Source organism: Pezoporus wallicus, unplaced genomic scaffold, assembly GCF_028554395.1.
Source record: "Pezoporus wallicus isolate ANWC-B61680 ecotype Strahan unplaced genomic scaffold, APGP_CSIRO_Pwel_v1 contig_7363, whole genome shotgun sequence".
Lineage (NCBI taxonomy): Eukaryota > Metazoa > Chordata > Aves > Psittaciformes > Psittacidae > Pezoporus > Pezoporus wallicus.
Genome location: NW_026641434.1, coordinates 255,457 through 274,611, shown reverse-complemented (window position 1 = coordinate 274,611; position 19,155 = coordinate 255,457). Strand labels below are relative to the sequence as shown.

At 44.4% G+C, this 19,155-nt stretch overlaps 1 protein-coding gene across 2 annotated transcripts in view; it reads right to left on the bottom strand.

Moving 5' to 3' along the window:
• The window catches only part of PAX5 (paired box 5), a 131,500-nt gene that overhangs the window by 44,056 nt on the left and 68,289 nt on the right, over positions 1-19,155 (bottom strand). For both annotated transcript variants that reach the window (XM_057423928.1, XM_057423929.1), the window contains exon 7: positions 17,366-17,495. In XM_057423928.1, coding sequence (XP_057279911.1) covers positions 17,366-17,495 — 130 coding nt within the window. The remainder of the gene's footprint in view (positions 1-17,365; positions 17,496-19,155) is intronic.

The following is a 19,155-nucleotide window of genomic DNA, read 5'->3' as shown; positions in this document are numbered from 1 at the left end:
TTGCAGAGATGTTAGACCCATGCTGAAATCTTCCATCTCATGAGTTAATATTTATGATCTGCATCTGGAATTAATCTCAGATGGAGACATTTCCAATCCAAGGATCATTGCTAATGTCATCAGCAGTTTTTTGCTCCTCACAGGAAAAATATTTACACCCTTGATTTTAACGTCTTAATTAGGGCTCAACAAAGTTCAGATGAATAAAGCAAGTATGATTTTTCTGATATTTCAAAAATGTTATTTTTCTCCTGCAATATGATGAAAAGCTGAAATCAGGCATTTTAGCTGGATTCTGTGAAGAAAAAAGCAAAGCTATGGAAATGTTGACACATTTCGGTTTCAGTATTTTTCCATCAAAAAAAATTAAGTGTCAAGATTGAAATATTTTATTCTTTTTAGTTGAAAGAACCTCAAACACTTCATTTGAAATCACTTTAAGACAAAATTGCAATATTCATCTGCCCTGTGAAGCAGCAGGACCAAGTTCACATTTCCAAGTCCCATCTCTTTCCTAGCTGCCTGGTGGGTAGATAGTATCTTCCATAGATAGCCAAATGTGTAGTTCACCTGATGCACCAGGTAGTTCAGAAAATAACAAATGTACAGATTACTTTATGGAAAGTGTCCTCCAGTGAGTTCAGACCAGATACAGAAGGAGATGTGGAACTGTGACTCCCACATAGCATGAAACATGGAAAAAGCCTTAATTCTGTGCTGCACATTCTTCATCTCTGCCCACAAGAGTATTGGGTTGACCAAAAATGCTCCACTATGATTCTTCTGTCAAAAAACTCTGGCCTCCCATGGAAGTGTGCAGCCCCTCTGCTGCCCTTCCCCTTCTTTGCAGCACAGCTCATTCCTCACCCCCTGCACATGCAGAGCCCGATGCATGGATGTTAAACAGCATTGTGGCTCTGATGATGTTTTGTGGTTCTGTGTATTTGCACTTCCCCAACAGATGAGGTCCGACACCAAGTAAGACCACCAACAGATGTCGTTTCTGCCAACACTGGTTAGCCTGGGGTTCACAGCTGGACACAAGTAAGCAATGCAGGCAACGATCCAGCTCTGCCTGTGCTCTGCCACCAGCCACCTGTCCCTCCCTGGCACCTGGGGAAGGAAAAGCTTTGCCAGCTGATGGCAACATCAGTCATAGGAGAGAGCACCATGCTGCTCCTGCTTGCAAAACCTGCAGGTGCCCTGCCACATTACACCAGGGCCAGTAAAATGCAGTTAAAAAATGCAATTAGGATATTTAGACATTAACCAACCTGTCTGTCTGAGGGCTCATGCATGAAAAAGTACGCAATGGGATTTTGCTCCCAGGCCACAGTGGAAGATTCCCCTTCAGCCGTATTCAAGCAGGTCAGAGAAGCCCCACCAGTGTGACTGCTAGGACAGGGGGATGACAGAGTAGTGGCTGGGGCTGGTCTGTGGGGCACCCAAACTCACCCCAAGAGCTGCACAGCCTGCCAGGGGCTCGATGAGATGCTTGGGGCTTATCCAGCCTTGGCCATCACCCTACATGTGGGAGCTCCTGGTTCCAATTCCCCCTGCCTGCTTCCCTGCAGGGAGCACAGCAAAGGATGGTGAACAGTGACACAAAAGGGGGGTGGGAGAGTGGCCAGAGTAGGTCCCCGGCCCACGGTGCCCATCATGGTGTCAGGATTTATAACTATATTAAATGGCATGACAGTCAGCCACAATAAATCAGCTCTCCTTCTTCTCAAATCACAGACAATAAAAGCTTTGGCAGTGAAAGTCATTCATCATCATAAAGACTTGAGAAGTTCCAGGCATCAATTTCACTCACATCCTTAATACAGTGGAGAGGAGTGGTGGAGTTTTAGGGGGAAAAAAGAAAGGGAGAGAAGAAAGGGAAAAATAATTAAAAGAAAACAGGAAGGAAGATTGGACAGGAATAATTACAAAGATCAGAGAAAACAGTCCCTTCAGGACAGTGTATCTGATTATGGGGGCAGAACTGCCCTGCTCTTCACAGTGCATGTGTGATGCTAAGCAAAGCTGCAGGGCACCCCTAGCAAACTGAGGGGTCCACGGGGAAGAAGAAGCCAGTATTGTGTCCTGGAAGAGTGATCAAATGCCATGCTGCCTCCCCATCCCTACCCAGTCCGACAACCCTTCACACTGTCCAGTCCCTGCTGCCTGCATGCCTTAGTGCTGCTGATGTGCAAGGTCCAGAGCTGGGCCAGAGGAAGGGCAGCAAGCGCAGGCAGCTGATGCTGCCCTGAAGCATCGTTTCTGCAGCAATGGTGATGCCTTCCCCACCATGGAGGCTTCATGCTCATTGTGTCCTCCAGGCAGGAGGGGGCTGACGCTCAGGCTCCCCAGAGGTCTGCAAGGTATTTGGCACTGTCCTGCACAACATCCTTGTCTCTAAAGTGGACAGCCATGAATATGATGGGTGGACCACACAGTGATAAGGAATTGCCTGGATGGTCACACTCAAATGAGTTGTGGTCAATGGCTTAGTGTCCAAGTGGACATCAGTGATGAGTGGTTATCCTCAAGGGTTGGTATTGGGACTGACCCTGTTCAACATCTTTGTCAGCAACACGGACAGTGGAATCGAGCACCTTCAGCAAATTTGCCAATAACACCAAGATATGTGGTACAGTCAACATCTTGGAGGGAGGAGATGGGATCCAGAGGGGCCTGGACAGGCATGAGGGGTGGGCCAATGCCCACCTTATGAAGTTCAACAAAGCAAAGTGCAAGGTCCTGCACCAGGGTTGGGGCAATCCCAGGCACAGCTACAGGTTGGGCAGAGAACTGATTCAGAACAGCCCTGAGGAGAAGGACTTGGAGGTGTTGGTTGACGAGAAGCTCCCTGTGACCCAGCTTCAGTGTGCATTTGAGCCCAGAAACATATGTGCTGGACTGCATCCCCAAAGCATGAGCAGTAGGTCAGGGAGCGGATTCCCTCCCTCTGCTGTGCTCTGGGGAGACCCCCCCCCCCCCGCAGTCCTGTGTCCAGCTCTGGGGCAACAACACAAGAGGGATGTAGAGCTGTTGGAGCGAGTCCAGAGGAGGCCACAGAGATGCTGAGAGGGCTGGAGCAGCTCTGCTCTGGAGACAGGCTGAGAGAGCTGGGCTTGCTCAGCCCGGAGAGAAGAAGCCTTAGAGCTGCCTTCAATACCTTAAGGGGGCCTATAAGAAGCTGGAGAGGAGCTTTTCACAAGTAGTGACAGGACAAGGGGGATTGGCTTTAACCTAACAGAGAGGTGATTTTGACTAGATATTAAGAAGTCCTTCCCTGTGAGAGTGGTGAGGATCTGGCACAGGTTGCCCGGACAGCTGTGGATGCCTCATCCCTGGAAGTGTTCAAAGCCCATTGGATAGGGCTGTAGAATACAAGGGAGTCCAAGAGAACTGCTCATTTTTAAGCACCATTTCCTCCAAGCCCAAGACCAATGTATTCCCACCATGAAGAAATCAGGCAAAGGGGGAAGGAGACCTGCATGGATGAGCTGGGAGCTCCTACTAAACCTTAATCTCAAGAAGAAAATTTATGGGAGGTGGAAAAAAGGACAGTATAGTCCTCACTCCCACGTGAGAGGACTGTAGGAACATCATCAGGGTATGAAGGGATGTGACAAGGAAGGCCAAAGCCCACTTAGAATTGAGCCAGCAAAGGATATCAAGGACAAGAAGACCTTCTACAAGCATATTAGCAGCAAAAGGAAAATATGGGAAAATATGGGGCCACTGCTGAATCAGAAGGGTGTCCTGGTAGCAGAAGACACAGAGAAGGCGGAATACTGAATGCCTTCTTTACATCAGTCTTTACCTCTAAGAACGAACCTCTGGAGTCCCAGATCTTGGAGGTTAGAAATGAAGGCCAGAGAAAGGAAAACTCCCTGTTGATCGTAGAGAGCTGAGTTAGGGATAAGCTAGATAGACTTACACCCAGAAATCCATCCCTAATGGGATGCACCTAATGGGATGCACCTAAGGGTATTGAAGGGGCTAGCAGGTGTTGCTGCCCTTCCACTCTCCACTATCTTTGAAAAATCATGGAGAACGAGTGAGGTATGCAAAGACTGGAAGAAGGCAAATGTCACTCCCACCTACAAAAAGGGCAAGAAGAAGGATCTGCAAAACTACAGCCAGCCACCCTCATCTCCATCCCTGGAAAGTTGATGGAACAGGTCATTCTGGAGGTTATGACCAAGCATGTGGAAGAAAAGAAGGTCATCAGGGGTAATCATCATGGATTCACCAAGGGTAAATCTTGCTTGACCAATTCAATGGCCTTTTATGATGACATGGCAAGATGGGTCGACTAGGGGAGAGCAATGGATGTTATCTACCTTGACTTCAGCAAGGCTGTTGACACTGCCTCCAACAACACCCTCATAGGTAAGATTAGAAACGTGGGTTAGACGAATGGACAGTGAGATGGATTGAGAACTGGCTGAATGGCAAAGTTCAGAGGACTTTGGTCAGTAGAATCCAGCTGGAGGCTTGTAGTCGGTGGTGTTCCCCAGGGATCAATACTGAGTCCAGTCTTATTCAACGTGTTTATCAACGACCTGAATGAAGGGCTGGAGTGCACCCTCAGCAAGTGTCCACAACAGCAAGTTTGCTGATGAAACAGAGCTGAGGGCAGTGGCTGACAAACCTGAAGTCTGTGCTGCCATTCAATGGGACCTCAATAGGCTGGAAAGAAACCTAATGAGGTTCAACAAGGGCAAGTGCAGGGTCCTGCACCTGGGGAGTTAGAACCCCAAGCACTATCACAGGCTGGGGCCTGTCCTACTAGGGAGCAGTTCAGCTGAGAAGGACCTGGAAGTGTTGGTAGATGGTAAGTTAATTATGAACTGGAGCATGCCCTTGAGCCAGGAGCGACAAGAGTACCCTGGGGTGCACTGGCAGGAGTGTGGCTAGCAGTCAGGGGAGGTGACCCTCCCCTTCGACTCTGCTCTGAAGGGGTCACATCTGGAGAATTGTGTCCAGTCCTGAGCTCCTTGGTACAAAACAGGCATGAAACTACTGGAGAGGGTCCAGGGGAGGTCGCAAGAATGATGAGGAGCATCTCTCTTACAAGGAGAGATTGCAGGAGCTGGGCCTGTTGAGTCTAGAGAAGAGCAAACTGAGAGGGGATTTCATTAATGCAGATCAGTATCTCAAAGGCAGGCGCCAGAAGGATGGTGCCAGACTCTTTTCAGTGGTGCCCAGAACGAGGAGCAGTGGCCATAAACTAAAACACAAGAAGTTTCACCTCAACATGAGGAAGAACTTCTTTACATTGAGGGTGGCAGAGCACTGGAATAGGCTGCCCAGGAAGGTTGTGGAGTCTCCCTGTCTGATGACATTCAAAACCTGCCTGGACATGTTCCTGTGTGACCTGCTCTAGGTGGCACTGCCTTGGCAGAGGGTTGGACTGGATGATCTCCAGAAGTCCCTTCCAACCCTAACAATTCTGTGATTATGTGAAGTCCAGGCTGGACAGGCCTTCGAGGGTCTAGTGGAAGGTGTACTTGCCCATGGCAGGGGGTTTGGAGCTAGATGAGCTTTAAGGTCCTTTCCAGCCCAAACCAGTCTATGATTCTATGCTGCAGCCAGGGGACCTTGGAGTGGCCACCACACAAAAAGAACATTTCAATAAAGGTCTGAAGTAAGAGCCTTGCAGAGGGAAGCATGGAGGCAACCCTGAAGTCTGTGAACTTTTGGGTGACTTGATGCACCAGAGCACCGGCTTTGCACCACCCCAAAGGGCAAAGCACATGGACTGGCACTACTGCTGACCACATACTGACCAGGAACAGCTGATGGGTCCATTTCCAGAAGCCACAGGCTCTCCAGACAGCACAGGGTCCCACTGAGGCTCTGTCACCTGGGCTCCGCTGGTTGGAGTCCTGGATAGGCAAGATCCAGTCACATTTTGTTCTGATTCAGTGTGTTTCCCACCAGTTTGGCTATCTCTGTGCCAGCATGGGACTAAGTTGAACCAGGACAAGTTTAGGTCTGCCTCTACTGACTAGTGCAGGCAGTTCAGGAAGCACAGGACATGATTCTTCTTGGCAGTGTACACCTACTACACACATTCAAGAGCACATCAGTACCTAAGAACAGCTTGTGTACATTCTCCATTTTTATTACAATATTAACAAAGACAGAAGGAGCAAAAGCAAGCCTTCTGTTTATTACCAAAAAAAAAACAGATTTGTTGACATAGGGTGTTTCATCCACCTTCCACAATATTTCACACCTCTTAATGGACTTTGCAATTATTGCAGCAGTATCTGCTGCCTTCCACCACGCTCTTCCAAACTCTCCATCCTCCTGCAGATCCCCAAGCCTCAATGGTCCAAGACCAGCTTTCCCACTAAGGATGCTCACCTGTGAGGAAGCTACCATGTTTGAACCCACAACTGCCAGAAAAACTACCTACTGGAGAAGGGATTACACACATATGTCCCCTCTTTAGAGGGATATTGTTTATGAACAAGCCTTTTTTTAAGAGTTAGTGCTCAAAAAAGTTACAGTGTCATCACAAGGCTAAGCTCAAGGAATTTAGATTGCAGCAAAAAATGTACAATGAAAAGAAGGAAAACTCCAGCAGCAACCCCATAATCCTTTCATGCCCTCACTGAGTTCACTTTTCAGTCACACCTTTATAAAAAACCCAAGCCATGTGTCAAGTCTATGGCAGTATTGGCAGTACCTGTCCCTGCTGATTCTCATGGGATTTCCACAACTGGTATTCCTCATTGCTGGGAGATGTGCCAGTTTCATCAGGCAGTTCAAAACTAGGCAAGTTGTATCTCGAAAAAATGCCAGTGACATTTCATTTTTACCATTGCATTTTGCTTTTTGCATTTTTTTTTTGTTATTATTGCAGTTCAACATTTTTATGAGAAATGGCATCAAAACCTGAAATTCACACATTTTTTCCCTGATGTAATATGAAGTCCTAAAGAAACCACAGTCTGTTACAAAAAAAAAACCAAAGTGGGTTTATAAAATCTCTATTCACAGATACGCAGTGTTTTCCAGGGCCAGAACTATATTAAGAGTTCTTTTAAAGAAAACAGTAGGGAAAATAAGCAAGAGCTTTCCTTTCTACTATGCAACACAAGATGCTGCCCTTCTCCCAGAATGCGTTGCAGTATCTGAATCCTTTGGCTTTCTCTCCCTTGGGCCAGCAATAAGCACTTCTGCCTGTTCCCAATAGGAAAGAGTAAGGAGTGTCAGTGACATGGAGGTGCCAGAGCTCCATCAGCTCACACAGGATCCTTGTTCTGTGCCAAAGCCACCTCCACTGACCTCCTGGACACCGTGGCATGTAGCTGGGGAGCCAATCCCCCTGAGGACCACAGGGCTCTTCAGAGCTAAGCCTTTGGGAAACACCAACACTGCTTAGCACCTGGAGACACCACCACCCACCAATGCAACTTCGAACACTCCACATTTTGCAACTTTTCTTTCTTGAGTCCTCCTAAGTTTCTCCTAGATTTCTCCTGGATTAAAAACAAAAAAGCATGTTCCCATTCCTAACTGATGATATGGCAGTGCAAGCTGATGGCAGACAGCAAGCATCTTCCTGGCATGCTCTCCATCACCCAGCAGCAAGCACAGTCTTTGAATTGTCTCTGGTTTACCATTCTCTCTACTCATTTCCCAAACTGCCTGTCTCACTCTCCCCTGTGTAAATACACAGAACCTCATAACTGGTCAGGTGTCAGAAGAGAAGTGACATATTTGGCCAACTAAGGCCACCTACCACTGGTGGTATAGCAAGTTTGGAGGTGTCTTCAACCACTTCAACCAAAACAATTACTTCATCCTAGAAAGGGTATCTGTGGCCTGACGCAGACTAACACTAGACTTTATTTTTGCACCACGCATACATGCAGATGCCAACACATCCCTCTACCCACCTGGAAATATCATTTTGCTGGCTTGCACAGACATTCTGAAATGTTTCACTATTTTTGCATACCAAAAAAAGCAATTTAGTGAAGCACTTATGCTAACTTGAGTGTTTACCATTTTTTTATTTCCAATTTGGAGATCTATAAGAGATTTACAGCAATTCTCTAGCAGTGAAAAATGCCATCTGTGGACTGTATTGTCCTTTGATGCCCTAAAGCAGCAAGGTGGCAAGCTGCCCTGCCAGCTGTCTGCACCTGAAACCCTGGCATCCTCACGCCAAGACCCAAACACCAGCAGAAGGCACTGTGGGTGATGGGTATTTTCCTATTTTCCTCCCACCTGTGAGGAGCCAGTTTGATTCCCATTTTTCTCCAGAGCATTTTGGACCAGGGTGAGCATGAGACAAGGCAGCTCAGCATATTTCCAGATTGAGCCCCAGCCCCACTGCAATAAGGACTAGTGCAGGGGCACCAGAACCCTCTTGTCTTAACCCTCCTACCATGGCTGCTCGATTTAAAACTGTGTTTATTATCCATACCACAGCGGTACCAGGGGCATGGGGGAACAGATTTAATTAATTAGAAATTGCAGAATCCTTAAGTGAAAGATGCTATGTAAATGCAAATTGTTATTATACATGCTTTGCACCAAAACATGTTTACCATAGTTAATTCTACATTTAAATCCACAGCCAAACTCCCAATAGAGTGAGGCTGTACATCATCAAAAGAGACAGTTAATAGCCTAGGTCTTAGTAGGGTTCAAGTGGCCTCGTTTGCTTTCTCAAATGCACTGGTTCTTTCTTAATGGCAAGATAAGAATTCATAAAAATTGAAAAATTCAACAGGGTTTCAGTCAGACTGTCCTGTCATTAAAAATGACACTTTTGTTTTTCAGATTGGCTGCCTTTCCATGGGAGTTTATGTGGTCTTTTTTCAAGTTTTTAACATGACAGGCCCTATTGGGAATGACGAATAGATTATTGGAAAATGCATCTGCACTTTCATTTATTAAATGTAGACCCTTAGCTGTAAATCTAGCATTATGCTGTACTAGAAACCAGCCATCTACCAACACCAGTTTGCACTTCAAAACAGTCCCACAGAAATTAAAGTGTAATTTGGTGATGATGTTTAAACACTGATCAACATTTTCATATAGTGACAGATTATGTGACCAAAACATAATGGCCGCAAAAGAAGACTTTTTTATTATTCCTATTACAATTAGCCAACAAAAACATTAACAAGGCTTTTTTTCCAGAAGAAAAAGCAATTTCAGCAAAACCAAACCTTTTCTTTACTTTCTTCAAAACTATTGATTTTAGGGGGAAAGAAAAAGGGAAGAAGGAATTGCAAAAATGTTGCATTACTCTTTTTATTTCAAAGAGTTGCAGTGGGATATATAAATTGTTCATTTTGAAATTACTTTCCATTGAAAAATTGCAAATATTTTTAAATTGTAAGTTAAAATATTCAAAATACTTTCATTTCACTAGTGAAAACACAGCGGTAAAACTGCCACTTGGCAATATTTCAGAAAACATCAACTGCAATGGTTTCCCCCAGGAATCCTCCCTCCTCTCTGCGGGGCAAGACTATCCCATTCATGCAGGGCTAGCGTAAGCTAAGTGTTCCTCTTTCCCTCAATAGTCATTTGAAAGAAACAGGCACCCTCTGAATGAGAATCTCTAATTTGATATCTAAAAATGTATGGGATAAGTCACCTTCTGCAGATGGTTTCTCCTTAATACAGGAGATTTTGCTACAGAGGTGACGAGCCACTGACCTCCTAAATGGTGAGAAATCAGTGAAGAGTCCACTGCTACATTGCTCCGAAAATGCAAAGTAGCAAATAAATGTAAGGAACAAACAGCGTTTCCTAATGAAACCAGATTCTTTCATCGTGGTCAGCAAGACACAGATTTAGACCTAAATTCACATCAATAAACTACAACAGCAGAATTAACTAGATGGAAGATACTGGGGGGGGGGGGAATATTTTTTTTAATACAGCAATAGACAAAATAAATATAGTCTTTTTCCCCCAGGAATCACCAAAAGCAGATTTCACAATGCATTTCCCAACGTTACTAAGCCACGTTTGGACTTCACATCAATGAAATATTGACTCTCTACCATATTTTTGCGTCTCTAAAATAACGGTTGTCTTCACTATGAACATCAGGTGTGCAAGAAGGAGTGAAAAGTCCTATTTCACTATGTATTCCTTAAAGGCATGCATTGGGACCTTTATTTTTGCTTCTAAGCATCTCATTATTGTTTCTGTGGGACACAAAAAGTACTTGGCTGTCTCAGATCACATACTGTTTAAGTACTCTACCTAGATATACACACCTCACCACACACCACTCCTGCAGCTTCTTTCTCAGACTAAACTTTTGATTTCTCTAATGTATGCCTCAGATACCTAATTTCCAAAGTCATAAAAAGGAACAGGCCAGACTCCAAGCTGCTTAAACTATCTCAATGGACCCTCTTCTCCTGACACTCTCCCAGCCATTTCCAGAGGGACACAGCCCTTATGGTATTCATTGGAGAGCTTCAGTCTGGTCAAGAATCCCAGGGAAAGTCTGTGACAGCTGGTATCTTTGCTGGATGGATAGAGAGCCAAGGATGAGGAAGAATAGAAAAGAAAAAAAAAAAACAAAATATGTGAAGGCAAAACATCCATTTTTTTTGATATCTAAAGAATGTTCCTTTAAACACATGTACAAACAAAGCAAAACAAATGGATGAGAAAGCTTCCTCACCTACCTACTTCACTCCCAGGCATATCCCAGTACAGGCAGACCCTCAGAAGGTACTGCTAGTCCTGGCTCCAAGACTGCAGACTGTCCTGGGCACAATCCCACCAAAGTAAACACTAAGCTCCTACCCAGCAATGTGGAAACACTCTGCCTACCACAGAAACGGAAATCAGCTGAGGTTAGAAAGCAGCTCTGGAGTTCATCTTGCCCAACAATCTTGCTTGGAGTAGGCTCACTTCAAGCAGGCCACCCAAGACCATGTCAAATTGGGTTTTGAACATCTCCAATGACGGATACTCCACCACCTCTCTGAGCAACCTGTGCCAGTATTGTCCAACCTCATGGCAGAAAGATTTCTTCTCATGTGCAAGAGGACTTTCCCATGTTTCAGTTTGTGCATGTGGCCTCCTGCCCCATTACTTGGCATCACTGAGAAGAATTTGCTTTGCTCACCCTCCATCAAGTATTGATGCAAACAGGGAAGGCTCCCTCTGCAAGCCTCCCCTTCCCAAGTGCAAACACTCCCATTTCTAGGAGGGCACACCATACCAATTCTAAGCATGCATACAAAGTTTCTGGCCCCCTTCTCTGCATCCTTCTGCTCTATTTGCTAGCTGCTTCCACTCTGGCTTTCTGTTAGGTGCACTCCGACCCTGTCACTTGCATAAGATCTCTCCTCAGCACTAGCTCAAAAAGGGCTTGATCTTCCCTAATAAGGAGCCAGCTGGAGATCAAATCATGACCAAGTGTTACCAGGCTCCCTAACTTGGGTGATGCAAAAAGTAGATTTCCAGTCCAAACTCAATGCCTAATCTCTAGCCTGTGCAGAGAGGAAAGTGTTTCCAGACTCCTTCACCCAGAGGCTGGTGTTTGAGGTTGCTCATATGAATCCTCCATCCGTAGGCTGAGACGTATCTGTGCTGTTTTTTGGGCTGCATTCTATGTGCCACTTGTTTTCTTCTTAAAAATAACAGGAAGCCCTTTTGGATTGCACTGATCTAAATGCAACATTATCAGTGTTTAAACTTGGCAAGAGTTTAAACTTGGCCTGGGATTTTAGAGGAGTGGCTCTCTTCCTTCTTTTGAAGGCACCAGCATCTCCACACTGCCTGCAACACCAAACTCCTACAGGATCAACCATTTTTGGCAAAGTCTCCTGTCCAACTGCAGTGCCTGTTCGTTGTGCCTAGCTTCCAAAATGACCAACAACATCTGCCATTCGGCCAAACCTGGAGAAACAGTGGCTCATAAATTGCAGTCACAGCATGATGTGATGCATGGAGCAGGGTAAAGAGTCAGGAAAGACTTCCTATACAACTGAGCACTCCTAAGGAAAAACATGCTGAGAGGCCAGATAAGGACTATATGTTGCAGTGGAACAGTAGTGAGAAAGCTCATTTTTTGACATGCGCTTATCCCATCTTAGCATTTTCCTTTCCTAACTACAAAAAATTTGACAAAATACTCAGGTTTATGGAAGGTTAAACATACTCCTGTTACCTGCATTAACCACAGACCTGTGCCACCTATGAGTAATATGCTAGCAAACTGTACTGCACCTAAGGTGCTGGATGCATCCACACTAAGGAAAAAGTCAAGCTGATAATTCCAGGAGTGGAGGAGTCTGCTCAGCATTTGCCCCAGTTGCTCTACATTCAGTTCAGTCTCAGATTATTTATGTCTGGTGACTTAGTCCAGCAATGCAAGCCAGGTAACTGAGAGGATAGCCCTTGAGAATGTCTCTCCTTCCCCATTCCTTCAGATGACAAACTGACTCTGCTCCTGGTTTTATTCTGTTTCTTCTCGCCTTTTGATGTGCATATGAAACGTACAGGAGAGCCAATGCATTTGACTTTATGGGGCCATTGTCTCCCAGGCAGATCCCACAGAGGAGCACATACAGTTATATTCCTTGTGTGGTGTGGCTACAGGTAACAACCTGTCTGTATCTGGCAGAATATCAGCCTCTACCTGCATGGGTGCGCAAGCTGCAAAATGCAGTGCAACCTGCTCAACAGCACAGCTGCAATGGGATGTGCTAATCAGGCTGGAAGCCACCACACTGGAGAGTGCCCTGGCATTGATAAGGAAGAGCAGGCAAGCAAAGGGTGATGGAGATGTCCTGGCATAGGAGAAGACCAGCTTCCTCAACTCCAACATCTGCTGGTGCTGTGGAACATGAAAGAAGTCCACTGCCAACGCTTTGCTCTGTGCTCCTTATTTTAATGAGCGATACAGAGTTCACGACGTTGCCCCTACAGGGAAACATGCTTCGCTGGCCACAGAGTGAGGCTGGCCAACAGTAGCTTCTGGCTTTGCTAATGCAAACTGACTTTGCAGCCAGAGCTGCCTGCAGGTCTGTCAATCTGCCAAGTGAAGGTGTCAGGTTAGCACGACTTTGTCCTTCCAAAGTGATACTGACCATGCTGAAATGAGAAAGCCGGAGCAGGGAAAATGCATCTGCAGGTAATTAGTAACAATCACAGGCTGCTTGGAAACTGCTGACTACAGCATTAATGAGCTGGGCACATGTCATTGGCTTGCAAATGCAGACAGCACTTATGGAAAGTGGCAGCAAAGAGAAGGATGGTTTGTTTTAGACTTCATATTTAATGTGGCATTTAAAAGGGATGAAGAGAAATTGAGTGGTTCTCTAATCAAAGGTTTGGCTGGTGGTCCATAACACAATAGAGTTAGTGGATCAGGCAGTACTGAGAATTGTCACTAAATTTTTCCTTAGACACATTCTCTCAGCAAGTAGTGGCATGAATGTCAATTCGTCTTTCATCTTCACGAAATATCCCATCTACCAGCTTGCTAAGAAACAGAAATTTTACATTTTCTACCAATAACTGCACAGAGGATCTTTTGCATCTCAACACTCAACATTGTTTTCCTGCCCACGCTACAGCCAGGCAACAAGAACAACGGAAGACTGTGATAAATTACTTAAAACATCCATTCTCAGCTTTGTTTGCATTAACTTCTTCTACGATCTGTCTTACAGACTGACAAGACAAACTAGACTTAAGTCTCTTCACATACGGCACCCCAGAAAGTCTCCAAACTTGCTCATAAAAATTGATTAAGCTTTAATGGCAGATACCAGCTATCTATAGGACATAAGTGTTCCCGGATCAAAATCCTATATGTCATATTTCAAGCTCTTTATCCACAAAAATGTGGCTTTTCAGCCCTATGCCCACCAATAGCCCCACTCAGTGTGGAAGCATCAAGCAATCACACATTCACAGCTCTGCTTCCACACACCAGAAGACCTCCTTCTACAAACAGCATGTCCCACCAACAAACTGTTCTGGATACTACAACTCACATGCCAGCAGCTCCTGGTCTCATGACAGTGAAACTGTTACAAAAGTGTTTATAATCTGGACAGTCGAAAAGTGAGATCAACCTCTCGAGCCATTAGCACCACCAGACACAGACTCTGGGCATTTTGTGGACCTTTAAGCAACCACCCATCACTTTTACAGCTGAAACACATTACCTAGCATGACTGAATCAAGTTTTGTCCCAAAGCTTTCAGTTTCCTGCTCTGAGTTTGCTTGATACACCACAGGACAGCCTGTCTGGAGCCAGAAAGAGTGAAAACAAACAGAAAAGGATGTAGCAATTAAAAGCAACCCACCTTCCTGAATCTCAAGAAAAGACTGGAATTCAGGTTAGCCATTCCTCCTTTAACAGGGAGCAGTTCACAGGAGAAATGCCATCATGATCTCCAAGTCTCAAGCTCTTGCTTGGTGAACACGCGACTGGGGTCCAGGAACTGGTGCTGACAAGACTCCTCTCATGAGCAGGAGTGTCAGACCACCAAAGAGGGATTATACAAAGCTAACAATCTTATAAGAGTTGCCTGCCTTCTCTCTCACCTACCCACACACAGCCAACCCAACCCCAGTTTAGGAATACCCAACTGCTGAATTTTATCGTAACTTTGGTCAGACCACAGACAACAAAGTTCCCAAAAGGAAAAGTACATGATGTGTTAACAAACATTTATTTGACCTCACACTCATAACTCCTGCTATGTGTCACTGCCCACTTCCTCCTGATTTTCACTGATACCTCCAACAGATTCACTTTCATCTGCAACAGATGAAAGGCCCATAGCAATATGCAGCTTTTCTTTATAAGGGAAAAAAGATCAATAAATTAATCCCCTGTCCCACCAAGGAAATGGGCTGCAGAAAGAGCTGAGACAGAAAAAATGGGTTAATCCTGGGGAGGAAATGGAGAAGTCTGTCCAGACCTGTGGTAAGAAATGCACCACAAAGCCTGCTGCAACTTACATGCTTTGCACATTACAAAGCATGGCTTGCTGCTTAAATCTTCCTGCTCCCAAAAGCTTTCACATCCTGTTGACTCCTAAGGAAGGGATCAGGGCAGAGAGCACAACTTTGATATACAGTACGTGCCCAGCACTACAGGGCCCAGATGCTGCCTGAGGCTTCTGGGCATCACCAGAGCACAAACAGCACAAAAAAGCTAATGTAGGTGTAACAAAAGGAAAAAGGAGGATAACAGTTAGACATTCTCCCTCAAAAATACATCAAAAGGTGAAGGTTTTAGAAGGTTTTAAAAGCATGTCATTTTCATTAAGACAATATACTTGTGTAAATCTAAGTTTTATGAATGCAGGTGTTAGAAAACTCTACACAATATCAAATTAAAGATACAAATAGCTAGTGATCTGAAAAATGTGTTCTGTTACAGCTCTCACCATGTCACATTTAAGACCAATGGCAGGATTTTTTTTCTAGACTTGATGCTCATAAAGCCTGCTCCACATTTTTATGAGAACTAGTAATTTAACATTTGAAACTTCTGCTCAAGTATAGCTAACATCACAGGGAAAACCTACACAAAATCTCTATTGAGCTCTGCAGCATCACTTCTGTGGTAAGTTTTGCTCTAACAAACACCATCAGTCAGCTCACCAAACTCTAAGGAAGTAGTAACATGTGAAGCATGAGAATTACTTAAACCAGCGTAAAAGAACGTGTGCTGCTGAAGTATCAAATCAAAACAAGAGCTCTAGGCTGAGCTTCCTTTGGCCAGGTGCAGAACTTGGATAGGCAGTTCCTCAGAAGAAGACAGAAGAGAGACAGTGATGCCCACAGCACCCACTTGTGCAGTCCAAGATGCTGCTGGGTGTCCTCACCAGCAGAGCACAGACACCTCTGACAGGGCATCAGGCTTGTCACAGGGACACAGACTTGGACAAGCAAGAGACAACCACCCAGAAGATCAACAAAGGGGAACAGGCCACCCATGATGTGCCAAGGCAGCCCATGTTTTTTGTAATAAGCAGGACTTCAGGCTTTTAAGATGAAGAAATTACTGCAGCAAACAATTACAGAATAATTTGCCTTAGGAGACATTTCTTTCTAACTTTCATACATTCTAGAGGTGGCTTATTACCCCAAACATGATGATTCATGTTGCTTCTTTCATATTAGTTTTAGATTCCCTCTACTCTATGATTCTATATCTATCTATCCATGCTCTGTTTCCCTACCTGTTATAAGCCACACATGTCCAGAAATCCCTTTCTGTCCATCCACCCATCCCTAGACACCTTCCTTAGCCATGAGTCCAACGACCGAAACACCAACTCAGTACCAGTTATTTCAACAAGTCCCTCCCCTTACACATCAAGGTAAACATGGATTTCCTTAAGGAATCCTCTAACTGCTTTAGAATATTCCTAAACTTTTGGCAAGAAGTGCCAAAGACTGATGCCATATTGGGTTAAAACAATTTTGTGACAACTAGTTTTCAAAACTGCTATCCTGCTAGATGAGATTGTAGCACTTTCAAGATACAATAATACTATACTAAAAACAGCGTCACCTTCCCTTCAGCAACAAAATAAAGAAGTAAATCCATTCTTTGTCAAAACAGAGAAAATCCAATGATGAAATCTGCATAGATTAGACACAAGGACAGAAGTAATATACAGAGGTAACATGCACATGAAACATAGAGCCTTAAATTTCAAAATCCCTTTTTTCTGAATTCCCACAATTCATTTGGGATACAATTTCATCATTTTCTTACCATTTGGGCAGTTTCCTTCCAAACAATATGGTCAGTCCCAAATAACTAGGTGACCAAAGCATTTATCAAATTCTATCTGTTCCTTGACTTTCACCCTATAACTGCTAAATGAATGCAGATGATGCTGCATTCCCTGAACAAACAATTTTGCTTTTCATTTAAATACTCAGCCTTAGTGCACAACTGCAATTCCAAATATGGTATAAAACACAAGCATTTGCAGGAATCAAAAGCATTTAAAATGCAGGCTAGTTTGAACTGCCATAAAAACTCTATCCAGTCAAACATACCAGGCACCTTTATGAAAAATGAGCAACAAAGCCCGACAGCGGAGGCAAGCATTCTGCTTTTCAGCATGCAGGTTTGGGGGGGAGGTGCACACCTCTTCCTAGACAAGATGGATGGATGCTTCATCTGTTGGCTCCCGGTGAAAAGTACTGATTCATACAAACTATGCACCTGACTTTCAACAGAGCTGCTATGAAATCACACTTTAAAAGAGATTTCTGAGCAAATGTCTCCACATCTGACACAACTACACCATGAAGGGCACCACGGTGCAACGTGCACACACTCCACATCGCTAACTGGTGTTGGGAAATTGCTTACCTGTGACGATAGGGTATGACTGAGGCCCGGGAACATTTGCTCCCAGATCTGCAGAAGTAGGGCTGGTTATATTGGCTTTCATGTCATCTAATCCACCAGCTAATGATGCCATGGCTGAATATTCAGTTGCCTGGAAAAAGAAACAAAAGGCATTTTAGTGATAATAAATGTACCATTCAGGAACTCTTGCCTGTATGACAGAAAGTAGATGCAATGCAACTCAAAAATACTTTGTTCAGTCAGTTTTAAAGGCAATACCCATTTACACTGGGATGTTAAGCCTTCAAAATACTAAGTGGGTCTGTGCTTATCACAGATGTTCTTGGAGAACAGCAAAACGGGCTTTCTTTATCAAACCAAAGCCAAACTGATCAATATGTAGCAAGGCTTTCCTTAAAGAAGAAATTTTGTAGAGTAACTGGGGGCTGTAACTGCAGAGTGCAAGTTACTTGCTTGTTAGAGGAAAATGCTCATTCCAGCGCCAGTTAACCCATATTTCAGTGGTGTCACCTGAAGAGACACACGCTGATGAACAGGTGGGAACAGAGCATCCCATTTCCCCTCTTTTGAGAGTGCTGTGTCTCATCATCTCACAAGAAATAAAATGCATGTAAATAAAAGTGTCTGCTTCGGGGAAGGATTTTTAGCCAACTGTTTCTAAATCCAAATTATTTGAAAATAAATCACGTGACTGTTGTAAGGATGCTTTCTCATCTCATGGGAACTTCTTAATCTCATTAAAGTTATAGGAAAAGTTATAGAAAATAAGTGCAGATCCTCAGAAGTCAGATTGTTTCGTCCCATAAACGAGTAGAAGTCCATGTAGCCATGGCAATCTACGGCAGGTGAGGCCAATCCACACTTCCAGAAGGACTTACGTGTACTCCGCAGACAGATTACCTCCCTTTGCCTTTTTTAATTATTTCTTATTGTCGAGATCATTCACATGGAAGTTGGAAGTTTCTTTTCAAAGTTCTCCCTTCCTTGCTGTTATTTGCACTCAAAGTTTTAACCTTTATTTGTGAGATCGTAATCATGCCCATAACAACCGGAGGATGACAACTTCAAGTGAAGAACAGCAATAGAAACAGAAAAACTGAAGAACAACACTCCAAGGCTGATCCCTGCTGTATTTCTGCAGACTAAGTCAATGCAGAAGCTGTGCAGAACTTAAGCAACATAGGAGAACCCAGAACTGTGTGGGTTTTTTTTTTGAGTGACCAAATAAAAAAGTTAAGCATTTTCCTTTTGTTTTTAAAAAAACAGAAGCTGATCTTAGTGAACACATCTTTCTCCCACTTGAGAGTTTCTCAGACACATCCAAGAAGCCAGCACACACTCTGGTATTTGCCACAAGCTCACTACATTGGATCAGATATATTTGTTTGTGACTCTGATGCTCAGTTCTCCCTCAAACAGAAGTTAATTTACAAGGATAACCCCACATTAGCAGGTCTGTGTTACTGCACATTTCTCCTGTGCACGCAATTTGTGTGAGGCATGAGTATGCTCTGTCACCCTGAAGGATCCTCCACGCAAACCCCTTGCAGGTAAGCGTGTCACATACATTTTGTCATTGGCTGTGGCTGGCTACCCTGTGTCTTCACCTGGTCCATGGATCAATAAGTCAGGGCCTTCTGGGCTGAAGGCTGCCCAGTGATTCAGAGAAAATTCCAGGAACAAACTTGCCAACAAAGTTTTCAACTTGACAAGCAGGTATTCTTTATTGCGGTGCCAGGAGACACAGGGGATAGCCCCTCCCAGTTCTAGGCTGTCTCCTATGGTCACCC